The following is an 18841-nucleotide window of genomic DNA, read 5'->3' as shown; positions in this document are numbered from 1 at the left end:
AGATTATCGACGGTAGCAGCAGACCCATTACCACGTTCGTTCACATCGCTACCTGTTCATTCTTTACTCAACCTTTTTTGGATACAGTTTGAAAGGAAAAAGCGAAGAAATGGAGGCAGTGATCCCTCTGGGTGCTTCGAATTCCGGCTCAAAGCTTTTTAGAGGCTCGACTAGTGAGGCGGTCGTTTCAACACCTTCGTCTTCCTCTTCATTCGATATGAGCTCGTCAGAAGAGTCTGACAAAGAGACAGTGTTGAGCCAAGACGGCAGACAAGACGCAACTGGGGAAGAGTGCTTGAAAGATCCGTGTCCTGGTTTTTTGTGGATGACCACAGAGGAACCCCATCGATCAAGGAGGATAGCCATCTTGAAGGCACATCCAGAGGTAGAACAAGTCTATTTCTGAATACATAACACAGCTGACTAGAGTTGAAGGTGAGGAAACTCATGGGGCCGACTGCTGTTACTCTGCCTCTAGTTTTAGCTGTCCTCTTCCTCCAGCTTGGTCTCTCGCTCTATCTACGAAGATATAAAACCATGTCATTTCCGGTACTTTTGACGGCTTATGTTGTGGGTGGTACAGCAAACCAAAACATCTTTCTCGCAATACACGAAATCACACACAATCTAGCTTTAAAAAGTATAAAAGCCAACAAAATGTTGGCCATCATTGCCAACTTATCCATTGGTATCCCTTATGCCATGGCATTCAAGGGTTACCACATTGAACACCACAAGTTCCTTGGTGAGGACGGTATCGATACCGATCTGCCCAGTAGGGCCGAGGCGATGCTTCTCAACAATGTTGCGGGCAAAACATTCTTTGCCACTTTTCAACTGTTGTTCTATGCCATTCGTCCCGGGTTTATTCGCGCTCAGTCTTTTACAAAGTGGCATGCGTACAATATACTTGGCGTCGTTGGCTTTCACCTTGCGTGGTATCACTTTTTCGGTATCAAGCCTTGGTTGTACCTTGTATTGAGCTCGTTCTTCGCTGGATCTCTCCACCCCTGCGCTGCGCATTTTATCGCAGAGCATTACCTTATGGACGGACCTTTGCCTGTTGGAAAAAGCGTACAAGGCGATGTCTTAATGAAAGGACTCGCGCAAGAAACCACGAGCTATTATGGGTGGCTCAACGTTTTATGCTACAATGTAAGCAATCTACTCTTTTTTTATTTACAATCAGCCTGATGTGGTATTGCAGGTTGGCTACCACAACGAACACCACGACTTTCCTTCGGTCCCATGGAACCGCCTCCCGATATTGCGTCGTATTGCTCATGAATTTTACGACCCTTTACCTTCTCACAAGTCATGGCCCTATGTCACCTGGAAATTTATCACAGACCCAAATATAGGGATGTGGTGCCGAGCCAAGAGGGATGGAAAAGGCGAAAAGATTCACGAAAGCTTTTGGACGAACGGAGGCGAAAGAAATAAGCAAAGTGTTGCTGAAGTCAATGAAGAGGAGGAAGAACGGGGTTATGCCAGTGATAGAGACGAAAAAAGAAAGAAAGTTTGATCGATTTCTTGTCACTGGACGATTGGAAACTTGACAGTAGATTGAGAGTAGTTTGGGACTCAACATCCACTCATCATTCGTTTTTGTCTAATCATGCATGTAAAATGTAATGTATGTAGTAGCGATGAGAGCGTGTGTATATGAGCGGTTGTCAATGATACAGATATGGTAGCTATCTGGGTTATTATATGCTGGGTACTATGAGAAGATAAAAGTGTACTATTCTCTCATTCTATTTCTTCAATTTGTTCCTCATCCTGCTCTCTCGCGCTCATGATTGAGTTCTCCCATTGCTTCATCTTTTTTCTTTCGTCGCCTTGTCCCAGACCTTCCAATCTCCACTTTCTCCTCTTTCTCAAAGATCCTTGATACTTGGAGACAATCCATTTCAATTTGCCAATCTCGGCTATCTTGCCTTCCGTAGCAAGACGTTGATGTAAAGGTTTTAAATCGTCGAAAGTAAAGAGTGGAGGGACATCGGCTTCAGGGGTAGAAGCGGGGGTGAACATTTTGACCTGGAACCCCAACTCTGGTAAAGGCTTGTATGTCTCCATGATAGAGTCAGGCGGGTGTTGCCGGTAAAACTCCTCCAACATATCCATAGCCGCCGAAGATGAGCCACGGACGGCTTCAAGTTTGATGGCAGCTTTCCATGCTCTCTCAATTTGCCTGTCCCCAATCCCATGTAGCCACCTTTTCCTTTCCGTAGCCAGAATCTGATCTGGTGGCATTTGAGATATTTCTGCTGTAGCATCTTTATAATAAGAGAGATATTCTTGCCAGAGCTGACGACCCCACGCAAGAGCAAGAGACCGGTCGTTGGCTGTCAATCCGCCGCGGGTACCGGAAGCACATTTTTCCAATAAGAGAATATACGTCCACGCGTTGGGACGAATTTGCCGCCTGGATGCCGCGGACGCATCCTCCCATGCTCTGTCAAACGTTTGCTTCACTGCTGCCAAAGATGAACCATGAGCAAGATGAACAGAGATATACGAATTTATCAACCGAGGAATAAGGTCAACATGTTGGAATGGGAGAAAATCTTTTTTGCTTTGAAAACTACTTGCAACGTCAAAGAGGATACGCTCAAATAAACGAGTGCTTTCGCGCAGAGCATCGGCAGCAGTAATTGGAGCGAGATTTTCATCCACAAAAGACCCTTCTGTGGTTATGTCTGTTGCTGAAGTGGCAGAGGAGTCGATATCCTCCAATACGTCGATGTTGAGATAAGCCTCGTCGGATCCTGCATCTTTTCTTTCAAACTCAGCGGTGACCGTTTCTTTATTTGGAGATTTGCTGTCTTGCTTCAACACCTTGTCATCCTTTTGGAGTTTCATTTCTCTCCTTGCTAGAACCGGAACCCAGGCAGCATACGTCATGAATACTGCTGACATCAAGCCTTCATTTGCTCCTCTGGTCCAATTGGGTATATTCAACGCCTGGCCAGCCCGGGAGAGTTTAACAACTTCTGTCAAAACCCATCTTGCCCGGTTTACATCTCCTGCACGCTTTGTGCCCTCCATCACTGAGATAAATGTCTCTAACGTAGGTAGATATTCGCTGGATTTGGGTACACCCTCTTCCTCTTCAAAAGGTACAAATATCGCATCGTGATGTTTGACGAGTAATTGCCGGAGGAGGTCAAAAGCTTCCAGGTAATCCTTCTTCGTACTCCCCAGGGCCTTTATGATGGCATTGTACTCTGCGCTACGGGGTTCCAATTTTTCTTGTACTGTCATTTCAATCCAAAGGTCCCGAGCACGCTCGGGCTGGGGCTGTCTCGCTTCACCACACGCTCGAATCATCGTCGCATACAACGTCTGTGTAGGTGTGGGATGGGCTATCAAACGCATGTGAGCAAACAGATCCCATGCCATCGCCCGTGTGTGCGAATTAGGCTGTACCAAAGCCGATGGGATGGTCAAGTGCTCGATGACAACTTGATAGGATGATTGAGGAAAGGGCTGACCGATACGTTCAGCTTGGCGCAGATGCGCAATGGCGGGCCGGGGATCAGAGGGAGTTTGTCGAAGGATGGATAGTATGAAATTGTCTTGATGAATGGGTTCAACGCCCTCGCCTGTATTTGTCAGCAATGCATTGATAAAGGAAAGCCGGTCATCACTCACTGGAAGCAACCTCTTCCATAAGGCGAGAAACCTGATCGGGGCGACCACGTAAAGCATGGACTCGCATGATATCCGTGATCCATTCGACTTGAACCGGCACGCCATGCGCATTCACAACATCCAACAGAGATTCTGCTGTGTCCACATCGCCACGACGTATCTGCAACGGCTTCAATACATGTCTAACGAATACCCCGAAAACAAACAGAACCACTCACGAATTCTTGAAACAGGGCGTCCCATTCGACAGATCTGACAAGTCCAAGCGCCACAACGACCCCGTGAGAAGCGGACGCCTCACTCGACAATCCCTTGCCTTTGCTCGTCTCGCTAGGTCCACTTTGACTGAAGGCGGCAAACGAAGCCAACCTATCCAACAACTGATAAGGAACATCCACAACATCCACCACACCCTGTCCCGGTGTTTGCTGAACCATATCTCTATCCCGTCTCGGCGCAGGTAAAAACGGAACCGATGGTCCGCCAGATAATCTGTGGGCCAGTTCATTCAAAATGTCTTGCCTCTCCACATCAGAAAGCAGTTTTCTCTGATTCGGAGCCTCCAAAACCAAACCCGTCCCTCCACCTGTCGGACCCGTCTTGACCAGCTGGACGTAAAAATCTCTCAAGTCTTCTTCTGTATAATCCAAAAGATTCTCGACCGCTTTACGAGTCACCTTTTTCTTCAGTTGACGAGACAGCGCTTCATCAGATGGAAGCGCGGCAAGCGTTTTCGCCGTCAATGGAACATATTTGGGAGGCGGAGGTGGGCTGTAAAGGGGAAACTTTTGCGCTATCGGCATCTCTGTCTCGAGATGGGTAGAGTGATAGCCCACGGACTGGTCACTGCGAAGCCTACCGTCAATCATCGCTCACCATCACACACCGTAGACACTTACAAGTGTACACTTCCACATCCTACCCTGGAACGTCTCAGCCTCGCCGCTTTTCGAATAAAGATGAGCCTCAACATGGCTCTTTATTCACCTTTCTTGTTAAAAGTCAAATCGTCAACGATGGAATTTTTAGAATGCACATTGCGTCACGTGACTCGTGATGGAACCTCGATAGGCATGAAAATCACTGGCGCGCCTATCCACCACCATCCATTCTTGACAAAGCTTTACGCACATTAACTAATAGCTGCCACGACCATAACAGAGAAAAGCCGGATAACACAGGACAAGGTGTATGCCTCAGACACAGTACGGTGAGTTCAGCTGTGACCTGGCGAGGGACGCAGAAGCGTCACAGATCAACAAAAGGTCTCGCTGATAGCACCTCAGCGAACCAATCGGACCGCTGTCTTCATCTCATCCAGATAGACGCACCCTACCGAGTCACTCTCGTCCCAACGCCTTCAGCCAACGTCTCTAGCCAACGCCTCCAGCCAGAGCCCTCCAACCCGTCCAGAACCCAGACAGCTCTCTCCCAACTCCTTACACATCCACATCGCTTCACAGTCACTTCCAATCCCAGCCCAGCTCCATCACACCTTACACCCAACAGCCGTCAACCCGAGACACTTCATTCGTACGACCCACCTTCCATTGCCATCCCACACCGCGCTCCATTCATCGCCTCACAAACGCAACGACGTTGGAGAAGGCACTTGAAAAGTAAGAATCCGAAGCAACCATTCATTCATACTTTCCTTTGGGTCGGTAAACCAACATGCCCTCGGTAGAAGCTTGAAATGACGTGACGTATCCGTAACAGAGTGGTCAAGCATAGCCCGATAAATACCCTACCCAGTGTTTCTGTCTTAACTTCTATCACCCATCCCTTCTCATCATGGAGCCCAGTTCAAATCGACAATCTAAAGCTTCGAGCTCGGGAGACAGCCGGCATGGTTGTACGACCACCAGTAATAATTCGGCAAACGACACAGACAGGCCGACAGAAGGAAGAGACCCTTTCTCTGCGACTGTAGGGGATTCGGCTCAAGACTCGCGAACCAGTCATTCGCAGGATGGTCGTCCATTAACGAAAGATGAAATACTTCAGCTAATGGCAACCGACATCTCTGAATTCATGGTGGACGGTGACAAAACAACCCGGTCTGGTATTCCAAGCGCCACCTCTGCCAATCCAAATAAATGGAATATCTTCTGGGAGGATGGTGTGATGAATGTCACAACTGCGTATGAAATAAAATCAAAGCACGTTGGATATCTTACTTATGAGGACTACACGAGCGTTTTAAAGAAGTTGGGTCGACCTTTGGACGCGGAGCCGGGACAGCATGGACGAGAATGAGACTGGGATGGTCGGATAAGGGCTGGTTGAAGATGAGAAACAAGCATGTGGCAGGATAATGCAATGTGCTGGTGTAAAAACATATACGTGTTATGCATACGGCGTAATGTGTTGGGTTGTTTGTATCCAAGGTGCTGACGATGTGATGGTGCTGCCACTATCGACGTTGTATGGAGTTGGGATGTTGCGATGGTGCAAGTGCGTGAGCACTACACTGGAGTGGTAAAGACGGGTGGTAAGGCTGTTCACGGAGAACACAAGGATGAGGATATGGGTATATAGATCAGTCGTGGAACACGTTTACCTTGGATACTTGTTCTACGCCACACCAGTGCTAGGTTGGCTGCGTTGGAACGCCGCTTGTATCTACCATTCACATGGTTGTTCACATAACGCAGTGTGGCACTCCCGTACCTTCATTATCATTGGGTCTCTAAAATGGTTGTTGGCTGGCTTACACCCTTGTTATACGCCCTATAACAGCCAGTTTCAGTCCTTGGCACGCTTCATGGCACGCTTCATGGCAAGATGGTAATCTAGATGCATGTCATAACTCATAAATCCATGAAATAAGCAAAGCAAAGCACATATTCAAAATAGTAAAATGCTGAAAAAAGATGTAATTTTATAGTAGATGCCACAAAGGCTGTATATATATACAATATCAAGGTACACTTTTATAATACCTGAGGCAACGGTCGGGTCTACACAAGCCAAGTCAGCAAAGGCAATCCAAGCATGATCGAGTTGCTTACTCCAGTTCCAGGTGGTGGAGGAGGTACTGCGCCGTTGCTAGGCTGTGGGAGCGGTCGCATTCCTGCCATTCCTGGCGGCATAGGAGGTGCCCATGGGGACCAGAAAGGAACACCAGCTGGCAGCTTGGGGTTTTCGCCGTTGGCGGCTGGCGGATCGGGCTTTTTCTCTGGTTTAGGCTGGTTCGCAGGGTTTTTCGGAGGAGCAGTCGGGTAAGGCAAGATGCCCATCAGATCACCAGCTGATTGCCGTCCTTTCATGAGGAGAAGTTCTGCCATCTCCCTAGGAATCCAGTCAAAATGGGTCACATTGGCATTAAATGGAAAGGCGACTTACATATACAACGCTCTTCTCGACTCTCGCAAGTCTCCTACCTCCTTGAGCAAAACGCGTACTTCGCCAGATAGGGCCTTGGCAAAGTCATCAATGCTAAACGGATAATGTTAGTGACAGGCAGACAGTGGAGGTAGAATCCTAAGCTCACTATCCGGCAAGATTGAATCCGACTTGTTCTCGGGCGGACGTCTTGGATGTTTGGCGAGTGATTTCGTGCTGATTAGAATTGTGTTCAGTGATATCCTTGCCGAGCTTCTTGAGGAAGTCGGCTTGCTCCGAACCAAGCTTTCTGAAAGCTTCCAAGACGTCTGCGTTGGTGGGCTTTTTCTCATTGGCAGCTTCCTTCTTCTTGAGGTCTTCGTCATTAGATACAAGTTTGTCTAGTACTTCCGTAATCTTTTTATCTCTTGCCGCTTTGTCTTCCCTCCTCTTCTCCTGGTCCCTGAACTTTTCACCTTTCATAGCCTTGTTGGCCTGTTGTTCGGCCGTCATCATATCCTTCATTCGATGTTAGTCAATATCAATTTAAGAATAATGGTGTTGCTCACAAGGATCTTTTGCAGATTGGTCAAGGCTTCCATATTCTGAAGGTGTCTCTCTTCTGCCAACTGTCGCTTTGCCTCCTTCTCGGCTACCCTCGCATCTCGTTCAACTTTCTCTGAGGCCGCTTGTTCAGCAGCTGCTTTTTGCTTGGCAGCAAGTTTCCTCGCATCCTCCATCGCCTCTTCTTCAGGTGACAAACTAGGCGTTCCGTGTCCTTTTGATAATTTACCAGGTGTTCCAGGAGGCATAGCCGACTTGATTGATTCATCAACGGGATGGTCAGCTAGGTATAACTCCTCGCCGTGACCTGGAAGGTCTTCAAAGTCAGGTGTTACATGTGTTGCCATTGATGGAGGCTTGCTGAGTTTGCCGACCGATTGATGAGACCTAGGACCAGAGGGAGTTGCGGCCCTGCTTCCCAATCCACCCGGCACAGCTTCTCCCAATGCACCGTCTTGATGGGCACAGGCTTCGATTGGAATGCCAGATGGTAGACGAGCACCATGAGGGCAGCAAACACTACAGTGTCCCTTGCCCAATTCCGATTCTGCAGGGGTATGGACGTTAGCTGCGTGGTCTGCTTGTGACTTGGGAGCATCCGCTGCCTCCATGATACTAATGTCTCTTTCGCTTCCAGGAGCTGATTTTCTCAGCGTGCTTGGAGGACGAGCGCCGGGAGGTGGTATAAGTGTAGCGCCATCAGCTCCAGCGTGCGCAAAAGGCGCATCATGATGGGCTCCATGATGCGAAGGAGCTCCAACAACAGATGGTAAAGCGCTCTTTATGTATGCAGTCGTACCATCTGGTAAAGTCACTGGCTCCAAGATAGGAACATCAGGGTCTAAAGCCCTAGACTTCTCTGAGGGAGCTCTGGAGCCGGCAATCGAGTGGTGAGAGGGACCAACAGAACTTCCAGCGGGAACGTTTGCAGCAACATTTCTGGGAGACGACAAGCTGCCATTACCAAATGATGGCAATGGCTTTTTGAGTTTGTTGGGTGTAGAAGGAGCCGAATGGGTTGGAACGTGAACTGTATGTCCTCCAGGATGCACAGTAAGGTCTCTTCCTTCTCCCATTAATTCCGCCATCGTTGGAGGCCGGTCTACTGAAGTTGGACCAGAGACATGGCTATTGTGATCAGAAGCATAAGTAGGCATCGGTGGTCCGGTAACTGCATGATCACTAGACGCTTTGATATTTTCGTCGGATTTGGGCTTGCGAAGGATGCCAGAGAGTGGTGTCTTGTGAGAGCTGTCTTCGTGAGCTGAGGTATGATCACTGTGGGCGCCTCCTGGGACAGGAGTATCTCCCAGTGTTCCAACTGGAGGTTCATGATGTTTACCAACATTGCCTGGGTCAGATTCATCCGTGACAGGTATGTTTGCAAGCTCTGTTGCAGGCGGCAGGTTGTGCGCAGGTGTCCTAACAGCTTTGTCAATTTCTTTTTTCTCATCCAACGAAAGAAATGCTCTTTGTACTCACTTGGGAGTGCGAGGATCGGGACCAGAAACTTCCTTGGTAGGCAGTCTTGGATCCCAATGTACTCCGTTTTTCTTTGATCCATCTGTGGAAGCTGGAGTGGCTTGATTTGGTAAAGCGCTGGGAGCGACAGCATAGTCGGCGGGATAGTTGCCTGAAGGTACAGCATCAGTTGGAACGTTGGCAAGCTCCGCCGCCTTGTCAGAGAGAGGCCTAGGACGGTTGGTTTCCCATACTTGTGGAGTCTTTGTACTGGGAACGTTGCTGGCAGCATGGCTGCCGGCAACAGGCGGGACTGTTCCGTGGGCAGATGGAGCTCCACCGCCTGTGGGGACATTAGCAAAGTCATTAAGACCTGCATGAGAAGGTGCGACGTTAGCAACAGTGCCAGGTTGCTGACTATGGTGCACAGAGGTATTTCTAGGGTCAAGAGGCATTGTACCAGGAATAACACCTGCAGAGTCGTGCATACTGTGGTGAGCAGCCGTACCGGGAGGTCTCTGAGCAACGGCGCTTTGGTGATCGGAGTAACGAGCGCCAGGTGCAGCGGCGTTGAACTGAGACATAGCAGGCTCGGATGACGGATACTCAGAGAGGGCAGGCATGGTATGGTGTACACTGGGAACTCCAGCGGGGTCAGCAAATACGGCGGCGGGATCATCTAAGCCAGATCCAGCGCCGGATGCTAAAGGCACCGTTCCATGAGGAAGCTGAGTGTAGGACCGAGTGGTTGTGCGTGTAGTAACAGGAGGACCGCCGTTGGTAGGTCGAGAAACAATCTACCTCTGTCAGTATCTCATTGAGTGGATTTGATGTAGAACTAACCTCTTCGTGTTCTTCACGAACCAACTGCTCTGGTGCGCCAGAAGCTGTCATTCCATGTTGTGAGAGGAGGGCAGGCATACTGAGAGGTTTGCCAGTCCTAGGGTTAACTCTAGAAGATGGAGCAGGTGAACCTGTGAGTTCAATCGTCAACGACAAGCGACAACAATCGGGAAGTGAAACAACCAACCCATAACAGAAGGGTCTCCCATTGTTCTTGAAGGGATCACCGAAGCTGGAGCATGAGTGCCAATGACCGTACCATGGGGCAATGTAGCGGCAATAGTAGCAGGGTCCATGAAACCACCCGCTTCAGTAGCAACTTTTTCAAGATCCTCCTCAAAAACAACTTCCTTCTTGCCGTGTGGTCCATCTCTAACAATTTCACGCTCGCGAATAACAGTCTTTTCTCGAGAACCATTACTTGAAGGACCGTTAGCCATAGAAGCGATTGTTGGCAGATGAGCATTAGTAGCAGTGGGCGTGGCAAGAGCAGAAGCATCAACAGGAGGCGAATCAGTATCAGCTTTGTGGGAACCGCCAATAGAGATAATTTCTTCCTCTTCAAAGATTGTCTCCTTGGGAACAGTGCGAGCCATTAGTTCCTCAACTATGGGACACCGTGGTCAGAAGTATTCTTGCAATAAAGCGATTACAACTTACTCTTCTCTTGTAGTTCAGCCAATTTCTTGTCTTGTTCTGCGTTCTTCTTCTCTTCCTCCATGATTTCCTCCTCAAGCATAGTGTGAGGTGTATCAGGAGTAGGAGCTGTTGGCGCACCCTTGATTCCATCGACAATCTTTCCACCGACCATGACAGTACCGTCCGGCATGATTTTACCTTCGACGTGGGGTGCTGAAGGTGGTGGAGGAAGAGGAGCGGGAACACCAATAGGAATAGGAGCAGGCACACCGCGAATACCATCAATAATATCACCATTTGCAAGCTGAACAGTACCATCGGGCAGAACGTGAGCACGAATATGCTTGGGTTTCAGCTGCTCGCGGAGAGAAGCAATATCACCAAGAATTTCGGCAAGTTGATTTTGTTGAGTAAGCGTTCCTTCAGCAATTTGATCGCTCATGCCATGAAGATATCGTGACATATCGTTTTGTTGATCACCTTGAGCCAGGCCAAGAGTCTGAACATTATCCAAAGCACGCATCATACCGTCGTCGGATTGAGCACCTATTATAGAGGGAGGCGGTGCCACCGTTGGCGCTATCTGAGTAGGAGGAGGTACATGGGAAGCAGTTACAGACACCTCAACAGGTTCGTCCATATGCGTGTGGGTAGCGACCGGAGTAACAATCTCCTCGGTGAGAGCAGAAGGTGTTGAAGTAGTGGAAACCGTAGACTCCGATGTCGTGTTACCAAGACCAGTATCAGCTGTAGTTGCCAAGCCAGAGCCAGATCCGAAAGGAACTTGACCGATAGGGCCGCCAGGAGGTATCTGGCCATTTGGATAATGAGCAGCAGCAGGCAGACCGTAATCACCAGTGGTACTTGTGACACCAGGAGGAAAGAAACCAGGACGACGAAGCGAAGGATTGACATTCTACTTTTGCGTCAGGTTGTCTCCTTTCTCGTACAAGTGAGTTACGCACAGGACCAAGGGGACCACCATAACCAGAAATACCAGGACGAAGACCGGGCATGAAGGGACCCATACCCTGTAGTATATAAGCTCCTGTTCACAATCTTCATGCAGAGTAAGACTTACAGGACCAGGAATACCCATAGGACCAGGGAACATGCCCATCATAGGAGGACCAGGGGGGAAGCCACGTCGGAAACTAGGTTAAAGAGATTAAATATAATCAAGAAAGAAAGAAATGTCCTTACTAGGTAGTCGAGATGGGATCACGAACACCGGCAATCCTAGGCATCGATGGTCGCGGCATCTCAGTCATACCAGGCGCAAGAGGCATAGGACCGGGTGGGTACGGTGGTCGAAGAGAAGGACCAGGCTGAGAACCAAAATGAGGAATGTTACGAGGAGAGTTGACAGGTGTAGGCAAATTGACAGGCTGCGGAGGAGGAAGATCTCGGGCAGGCCCGCGTTCGTGCTGGTCCTCATGGTAAATTGGCTCATCGTGATAATCGTACTCAGTGCGAAATGGAATAGGATGTTGAACAGGCGTTTCCTGAGGGGTGATGTCCTTAGGAAGCGGGACAGGTGTTGCTTCATGTTCAGACTCAGCTTGAATAGAAGGCTCATATTCGGTTCTGGGCTCTTCACCTCTGATATCTTCGTGATACATGGGCTGTTCTTGCATAACTTGGGATGGTTGCTGAGGCATGAACTGAGCCGGAGCCGGCTGACGGGGTGTTTGCCGCATAAATTTAGGCTGATTTATAGGCTGACGACGGATGTATTCCTCAGGGGGAGTATCAGGAGGCAAACCGGAGAGAGCAAATTCTTCGTCAAACTCGGGTGATGGGATCTCTGACTCAGTCAGTGAACTAGGAGGTCCATGACGTCGACGTTTGTATTCTGAAGTCATACTGTTTGCAGGCGCTCGTAGACCACGATTGTTGAATTCGTCAGAGTAAACACTATCGCCGCCTTCATAAATTGAGCCATCCTGAGTACTGCTTGGCTTTGGGGTGGAAAGGAAAGATTGCGTCTTCTTCTCGTCGTGCATAGAGAACTCATCGACGAACTCGCTATCTCCCACACGGTTGAGCACCCTTTTCAAGAGGTCTTCAAGACGAGATAGACCAGGACCACGACTAGGCAATTCGACGTCAATGCTTCTTCTTCTATCGAGTTCTCGCGCCATCAGATTTTGCTTCCCGAGTAAATCTTCTTGTCTTCCAATCAGAGTGCCAAGCAAATTTCGTAAATCATCGAACTGTTGGTTAATCACTTCAGGAATGAGAAGTGGTGGTGGCGTCACAGGACGAGCAGTTTCGGTGGACGATTCTGAACAAGTTGACGAGGGAGACGATGGTGGTGTACTCTCTTCATTAATGTCGGAATGTGTAGGCTGGTCGCGAGCGAGTACCGTCTGGTTCTCTGCAATCTGATTCACCTTGAGCTCTATTCTATCCAATTGGCTAGAGACTCTGGTTGTCTGCCCTTGCTTAGCCATCTCTTGTCCCTGAAGGAAATTCTGTAATAGCAAGTCAGCAATGAGTTCCACATATCATACTTTGGCGTACTAAAAGCCTGTTGACATCCGTATTCTCCCTGACTGTACTGCTCGACTCTGTGCTCCAAGAGGAAGACGTTGGGTCGGAAGGAACAGAAGGCGACGGAGGAACCTCCTTGTCCGGTATACTTGGCGGAGGAACGCGTGGGATTGCCTTCCTTGGTGAGACAACAGTCGAAGCAGTCGAGATGGTCACAGGTTGACTGAATGGCGCAAGAGTGGTTTCTTTACTTGACGTTAGTTCGGAGCGCCTTGGAGTCTGCAAGCCTTGAGCAGAAAAGTAGGACCTATTGATCATTCATTAGTGCCCACCAGTTTGTCTTCTTAATTACTTACGAAGCATTGGGAGCGGTAGCCATATAAGTACTCGAGGCGCTTTGAATTTGCCACGATTGTGTTCCAGTATATACACTATCTCTGGCGGTCTCATACAATGTGTTCTCTCTTGCTAACTCAAATGGCATTATCATGGTGGATCTATCCTCGCCAGGAGTATTTGCTGTCCCAACAGTTCTGGACGGAGTAATGGCAGTGGTAGCATACTGCCCGTTGAACCAAGGGTATTGAGAGATCATGCTGCCTGTAGAAGAACTCCGCTCAAGTGCGTCCCACATGTCATCGTTCGATCCTGGATGGCTGACCATGGTCAACGCGACCGAGCCTCTACGAGAAACAAGCCCATTTGTGTCACGAGACGAACTAGTCTTTCTGGAGCGAGAGTCATGAGAAATGGGTGGAGGTGGCGCTGTCTCCCATTCTGATGAACGAGGGCTTTGAGAAGGAGAGGTAGGAGCAGTGCCCACTGATGGAGTTGAACGAGAACGGGTTTGAGCAGTTGTGTATTGAGTTGTACGTGGACGAGACAAGTACTCGGAGGAGAGATGCTGACTCGACTCTGGTGTACCAAAATGAGAGTCTCTTGGGTCTGAGTGATGCTGAGATTCTGTAGTGAATGAGGGAACAAGGCGATCATGAAGTTGGTATTTCTTAGGGCTACCAGGTGAGTTGGTCGCACTGAGCGCCTTCACGCTTAGAGATTTATTGCTCGTAGAAGCGCTCCAAGCTGTCGAGTAGTGGGAATCTCGAGATGTTGCAGACGGCCGGTTCAATTGATCTGAAGACTCTGTAGTCTTTGACATACGGGACATTGGGGCAGTCTCGTATGTAGTAGTGTCATCAACGTCTCCAATATACTGATTTGAAAATTGAGATGGATTTGCCGCCCGGGTGTCTCTTTCGTTAGGTGAGGCACCAGTCACAGCCACCTGAGGAACCTCCGTTGCGACTGTTCCGCTGGGGACTTGCATCTCGACAGTCGTCCTTGCCATGTCCGCTGGAGTTGAGGGCGATAGAACTGAGGGATCTGGAAAGGCTCTGGTAGGAGGGGAAACTATTCCACGAGCATTCGGGGTCATGGATCTTTGTCGCGCGGTATGACTGGAAGCAGAAGGCGAAAACATCTCTGCCGTTTCCACATCTGAAGGCGCTTGCGCAGTGAATACTGAAGGGACGTTTGACATCGGCTGGGCGGTGCCAACAGGAGTTGGCTCTCTCGACAAACTCGTCACCGCGCTAGCGCCCAGAGAAGGTTCCTGTGCTGTGGTGGCTATAGTGTTGACCCGAGGAGTGTACATGGAAGGAGAGTGTGATCCCCAAACAGTGCCCTGGGTTGCGGAGAGGGGTTGACCAGTGTGAACGGACTCGGACCCAACTCCATAGGCAGTGAAAGCGGGTGTCTGTGCCCTGCTTTGCGTCGCAAGCCGAGCAGTATACGAGGATTCTGCATATGTCGATCCAGGTTGTGCCGTATAGCCAGAATCGGAAGGAAGCGCAGTACGGTAAGTCGAGGCAGCATCTAAAGAATGGAAATCAATGGCAGGAGTAACAGTGGAAGTGCCTTGCATTGGAGAATAGAAGCTTTGTGTCGTTTCGCTTTCAGCCCGAATGTTAGGTGGTCGGATGCCGTGCGCGAATGTAAAGTCACGAGAAGAAGGCCTTTCGGCATTCGCTGCAGTAAGAGGGATGTCATAAGTGTCGAGAGTCGTCCTAGGCGAGACTATAGGAGGGGGAATTTCGTTTGCTGACTCTCGCAAGTCCGCTTCACTGGCAATCCTTCTCAAGCTCCTCACTCTCTCCACGCCATGAGCAGCAAGCTTCCTGCTACCTCTTTGGATAATTGGGGCATGCAATCCACCAGAAGTCTCAATAACAGCATCATCCGTGGTGTAGAGTGGATGAGATGTGCTTCCTATAGGCGATGGCAGTGGCTTGTCATGATCAGCAGAGAAATGTGTTGTGGCTGAACCACCAGCATCACTGCCATGATCAGATGAAGAACGGTTAGCACGAAGAGATGCTGATCTGCCAGGAACGCGAGTATGTTCAAGCACGGTCCAGATGGCATTTACCCAGCGAACTCTATCTCTAGCACTGTCACATGCAAGTCGCTCAACACCATCATCGTACACCTAATTACATCAGCATTGGTTGCTTTAAATTGAGTACTCACAAGTTTGAAAGGATAGAGGCTGTCTGCCATAGAACCTTGTCTTTTAGCAGCTGCAGCCCCAATATCATCTCCAGCCATCGGATTATTGGGACTATATGTGGAGGCAACCTCTGTAGAAAAATTAGCACCAGAAACAGTAAGACCTGAAACGACATGCCATCACAGTATTCCAAATCGAGAGTGACTGTCGCTCTTCCTCGTGTGCTGATCCAAGTCAATTCCAAGCCATCAGCATAAAGACGGCCATCAGCTTGAACCCATTCGTAATTGGGCTTGAGTTCCTCCTCGTGAACGTTGAGGTAATACAGCGCGCCGGTCTTAATTGCCTCTCCGGTAAACTGCTTGGGTTCGGAAGATTTCTTATCGCTTTGGATTGAATCCTGTCTGCTGAGCGGAGCATCTTCTCTTTCCTTTCCCTTGTCCAGCCTTTCATCCTGTCCCTCCCGCTCGCTCTCACGGTACTCAAAATTGCCCTGTTCCCTATCTTGTTCAGCATCATATTGCTCTTGAACTTGGCGCTCGGCCAATTCCTTCTCATCCCTCTTTCTTCTTCGAATACTGACGTTCCATCCCTTATCACTTCCTCGAGAGAGCCGTGGCGAGCCTTCTTTGACTGACCCACTGCGGGACGATGGTGACCTAGTTTTAGTGCGCCAGGAAGCAATCATTGTGCGAACTTGAGAGAGGGGAGACGTTGGCTTAGGCGGAGGAGTCGGTGCTGTCGTTGGACGAGCCGGAAGTGGAGGGGGATTAAAAACGGCATCAGAGGCAAGCGGGTACGATTTACTGGATGGAATCTTGGATGGAGACGGAACGAAACTTGGTTGAGGAATAGGAGGAAGTTCATTCCTAGTAGGCGTAGCTTTTGATTCAAACATCTTGATGAGGTCGCTTGTCTTTTTGGGTGTCGCTTGAGGCGTGCTAGAAGCTTGCGGTTTTTTTGAAGGACTTGGTGGGAGTGGGTATCTCCGCGCTATCGTTACCGCAGATTCACCATTGTCACGCCACGCGCCTGGGACGACAGGACTTGTCTGGCTCCGAGAAGAATTCGAGCTGCGTTCCGTCCTCTCGCTAACGGTAGAAAGCCGCGAAAGCTCAGCGCCAAAAGACGCTCTGGGATCGGGAAACGTAACACCAAGTCCAATCAGGGGCTGGCGAGTCGGCATAGACTGGTATGTGCTTGGTCCAGAGTCGGCGATACCTTGAGCATGTAGCAATGTCGACGAGGGCCTGTACGACGAACCAGGGTTTGCTAGCGCATCCAGCTGGGACAGCACGCCATCATAAGCAGCGTCAATCGTTGTCGTCGACCGGGTCGACTGTCCAGTCACCTGGGGAAGTATGGGCTTTGGCGGCTCGGAGAAATCTCAAGCCAAATCAGCACGGACCTCCATGGATATGAGAGTGTACTCACTGGGCGACGCAAAATGGCGCGACAGGCCTGCCTTGTCATCCGTAGACAAGGCGTCTCCTCCAAACAGCATCGTCCTGCTGGGAGGCAGTAACGGGCTCAGCGTCATGTCTGGCCTGGCGTCGACAGGTCTCTGGGGCGACGGTGAAGTCGTCCTGATATCAGGCATCTCCACCTCTTGGTCTAACGCCGTCATGTACTCTCCCTCCGACCCATCTCCTCGCGTTCCGCCGCCAGACTTGGAGCGCCTCTCTGACGATGTGGATTTTGGTGTGGCCCAGGTTGGGAGCGAGTCATCGGTGGTGGAAGTACTTTCAAATGTCGAGAGCAAGGCCGCAAAGTCGGGGTGTGGTGATTCTGGCGAAGCGCGCCAGCGGCGTGGTGTGGGCGATATGGGTGGATCAGGCATATCTATAGGGACGAGGGATACAATGGTCAGGAAGACATGCCCAGTATTATTATAGAGTATTGCCTGGGATGTTAGCTATACAAGACACGAGAGAATGGGTCGCTGCAAAAAAATATCAGTCTAATAAGATGAAAAGCAAAAAGAAAGAAATATCTGGTAAAATTGTATTGTAATAATGTTTATCTCTTATTCTCAAATGAAATAGGTCGGTAACGTGCACGGACCGTCTGTGCCCAAAGGTGTTTTGAGCGTTTCAAAAGACGGACTGTGTGTATCTGCCCTTTTTAATCCATTTATATTTCTTCTTTTGCCTTTCTTCTTCTCTTTCCATATACATTGTCGACACACAACCAGTGGTAGGGAATATGTCTACAACCACTGATATTGTAGAACCGCATAGCATCGCGCTGAGTGAGGAGACTGTTGTGTAGCACATTGGACTTGTCTGAAACGACAAGGGACGCCATACACAATCCGCTACAACACGAATTCGTGTCTGCCACCGTGCTCACCCTCGCGCCAGTGCAGGTATATGTGTTTATTCACTGTCTTTGCATGATCGCCATTATGACGGGAGTTGCAGATGAGGTGTATGACCCTCTTTACGGCCGGGTTGAGTCGGAGATCTTGGCTTGGAGTATGGCGTGGAGCTGGCTGCATGACATGCGTCTGGTATGAGCGGGTAGATGATACAAGGGGATGCGCAACGTTCAGTCTCGACAAAAGATGCACTTTGTCTAGGGAAAGTCATCCGGCGGGATCAAAAACTGAGCGAATGTGGCAGAATGATAAGCTTTTGAGTTTTCTCTTATCAAGTATCATGGCTACCTACATTTGCAGAATATCACGAATGAGCTCTTGGATTCGCAGTACGGATTCCCAGCCATGAGACTTTTGCTAGACTGTAGTCAGCTCAAGGGAAGAGAGTCTCAGCTTTATCGTTTACTCCAAGGGGACAACCTTTTAATCTTCCAGTCTAGAAAGGGCTGAGCTAGCCTTCCAAGGTGTTATCATATCTCCCAAACTTTTTTTCTTGGAGGTGATCGATTAAGGCTTGACTTGAGGTCGGATTATTGCCCATCTCCTGCAGCGAGGCGTTCAAGTGACGCCAAATACACTCTGTTGGACAATCGGTATCTCTCTTCTGGCTCTGAGAACAGGCATTACAAGCTTGCTAAAGTGTTTGTCAAAGTTGTCTTGGGTAGAGTCAACTATGTTGTTCGTGGATTGAGGAGGCATAAACATGGACTTGACAAGCTTAGGTCCGTTATATATGCAAAACTATGATTCTTTCAGTGATCAGAAGACAGTGCTTTTCTTTCACCTCACCGTTCCCTTTACAGACGTTAGGTGCTATAACGACAGACTTGCTTTTGCTATACAAACATTCTTATCGACTCTGAGAACTCTCTCCTTGCTGTACATAGCTAGATTATGCTTTTCGTTGAATATAATTTTTGATTATGCTTCATGAAAAACATTCTATGAAAATCAAAATCAGTCGC

General features: G+C 49.2%; 4 protein-coding genes across 4 annotated transcripts; 2 read left to right on the top strand and 2 right to left on the bottom strand.

The window, feature by feature from the left end:
• Positions 1-109: 109 nt before the first annotated feature.
• L203_104954 (uncharacterized protein) lies at positions 110-1525 on the top strand (the record flags this gene model as incomplete). The annotated part of the gene is made up of 3 exons (XM_066214327.1): positions 110-385; positions 436-1155; positions 1208-1525. The coding sequence occupies 3 exons, from the start codon at positions 110-112 to the stop codon at positions 1523-1525; spliced, it is 1314 nt and encodes a 437-aa protein (XP_066070424.1).
• A 227-nt stretch (positions 1526-1752) lies between these two features.
• Positions 1753-4630, bottom strand: L203_104953 (uncharacterized protein; the record flags this gene model as incomplete). Its single annotated transcript, XM_066214326.1, has 4 exons — positions 1753-3608; positions 3658-3817; positions 3876-4503; positions 4557-4630. 4 exons carry the CDS (start codon positions 4628-4630, stop codon positions 1753-1755), a joined length of 2718 nt encoding a protein of 905 aa, XP_066070423.1.
• An 821-nt stretch (positions 4631-5451) lies between these two features.
• Positions 5452-5916, top strand: L203_104952 (uncharacterized protein; the record flags this gene model as incomplete). Its single annotated transcript, XM_066214325.1, has 1 exon — positions 5452-5916. The coding sequence occupies one exon, from the start codon at positions 5452-5454 to the stop codon at positions 5914-5916; it is 465 nt and encodes a 154-aa protein (XP_066070422.1).
• Positions 5917-6593: 677 nt separating this feature from the next.
• L203_104951 (uncharacterized protein) lies at positions 6594-17336 on the bottom strand (the record flags this gene model as incomplete). Its single annotated transcript, XM_066214324.1, has 17 exons — positions 6594-6620; positions 6672-6951; positions 7006-7098; positions 7154-7503; positions 7554-8970; positions 9031-9806; positions 9853-9983; positions 10040-10459; positions 10513-11407; positions 11457-11522; positions 11573-11645; positions 11695-12968; positions 13018-13294; positions 13344-15368; positions 15416-15626; positions 15674-16882; positions 16931-17336. 17 exons carry the CDS (start codon positions 17334-17336, stop codon positions 6594-6596), a joined length of 9930 nt encoding a protein of 3309 aa, XP_066070421.1.
• Positions 17337-18841: the final 1505 nt, after the last annotated feature.

Source organism: Cryptococcus depauperatus, chromosome 6 (genome assembly GCF_001720195.1).
Source record: "Cryptococcus depauperatus CBS 7841 chromosome 6, complete sequence".
Classification (NCBI taxonomy): Eukaryota; Fungi; Basidiomycota; class Tremellomycetes; order Tremellales; family Cryptococcaceae; genus Cryptococcus; species Cryptococcus depauperatus.
Note: the sequence above shows the minus strand (reverse complement) of the source record. Positions and strands in the feature narration are given on the sequence as shown.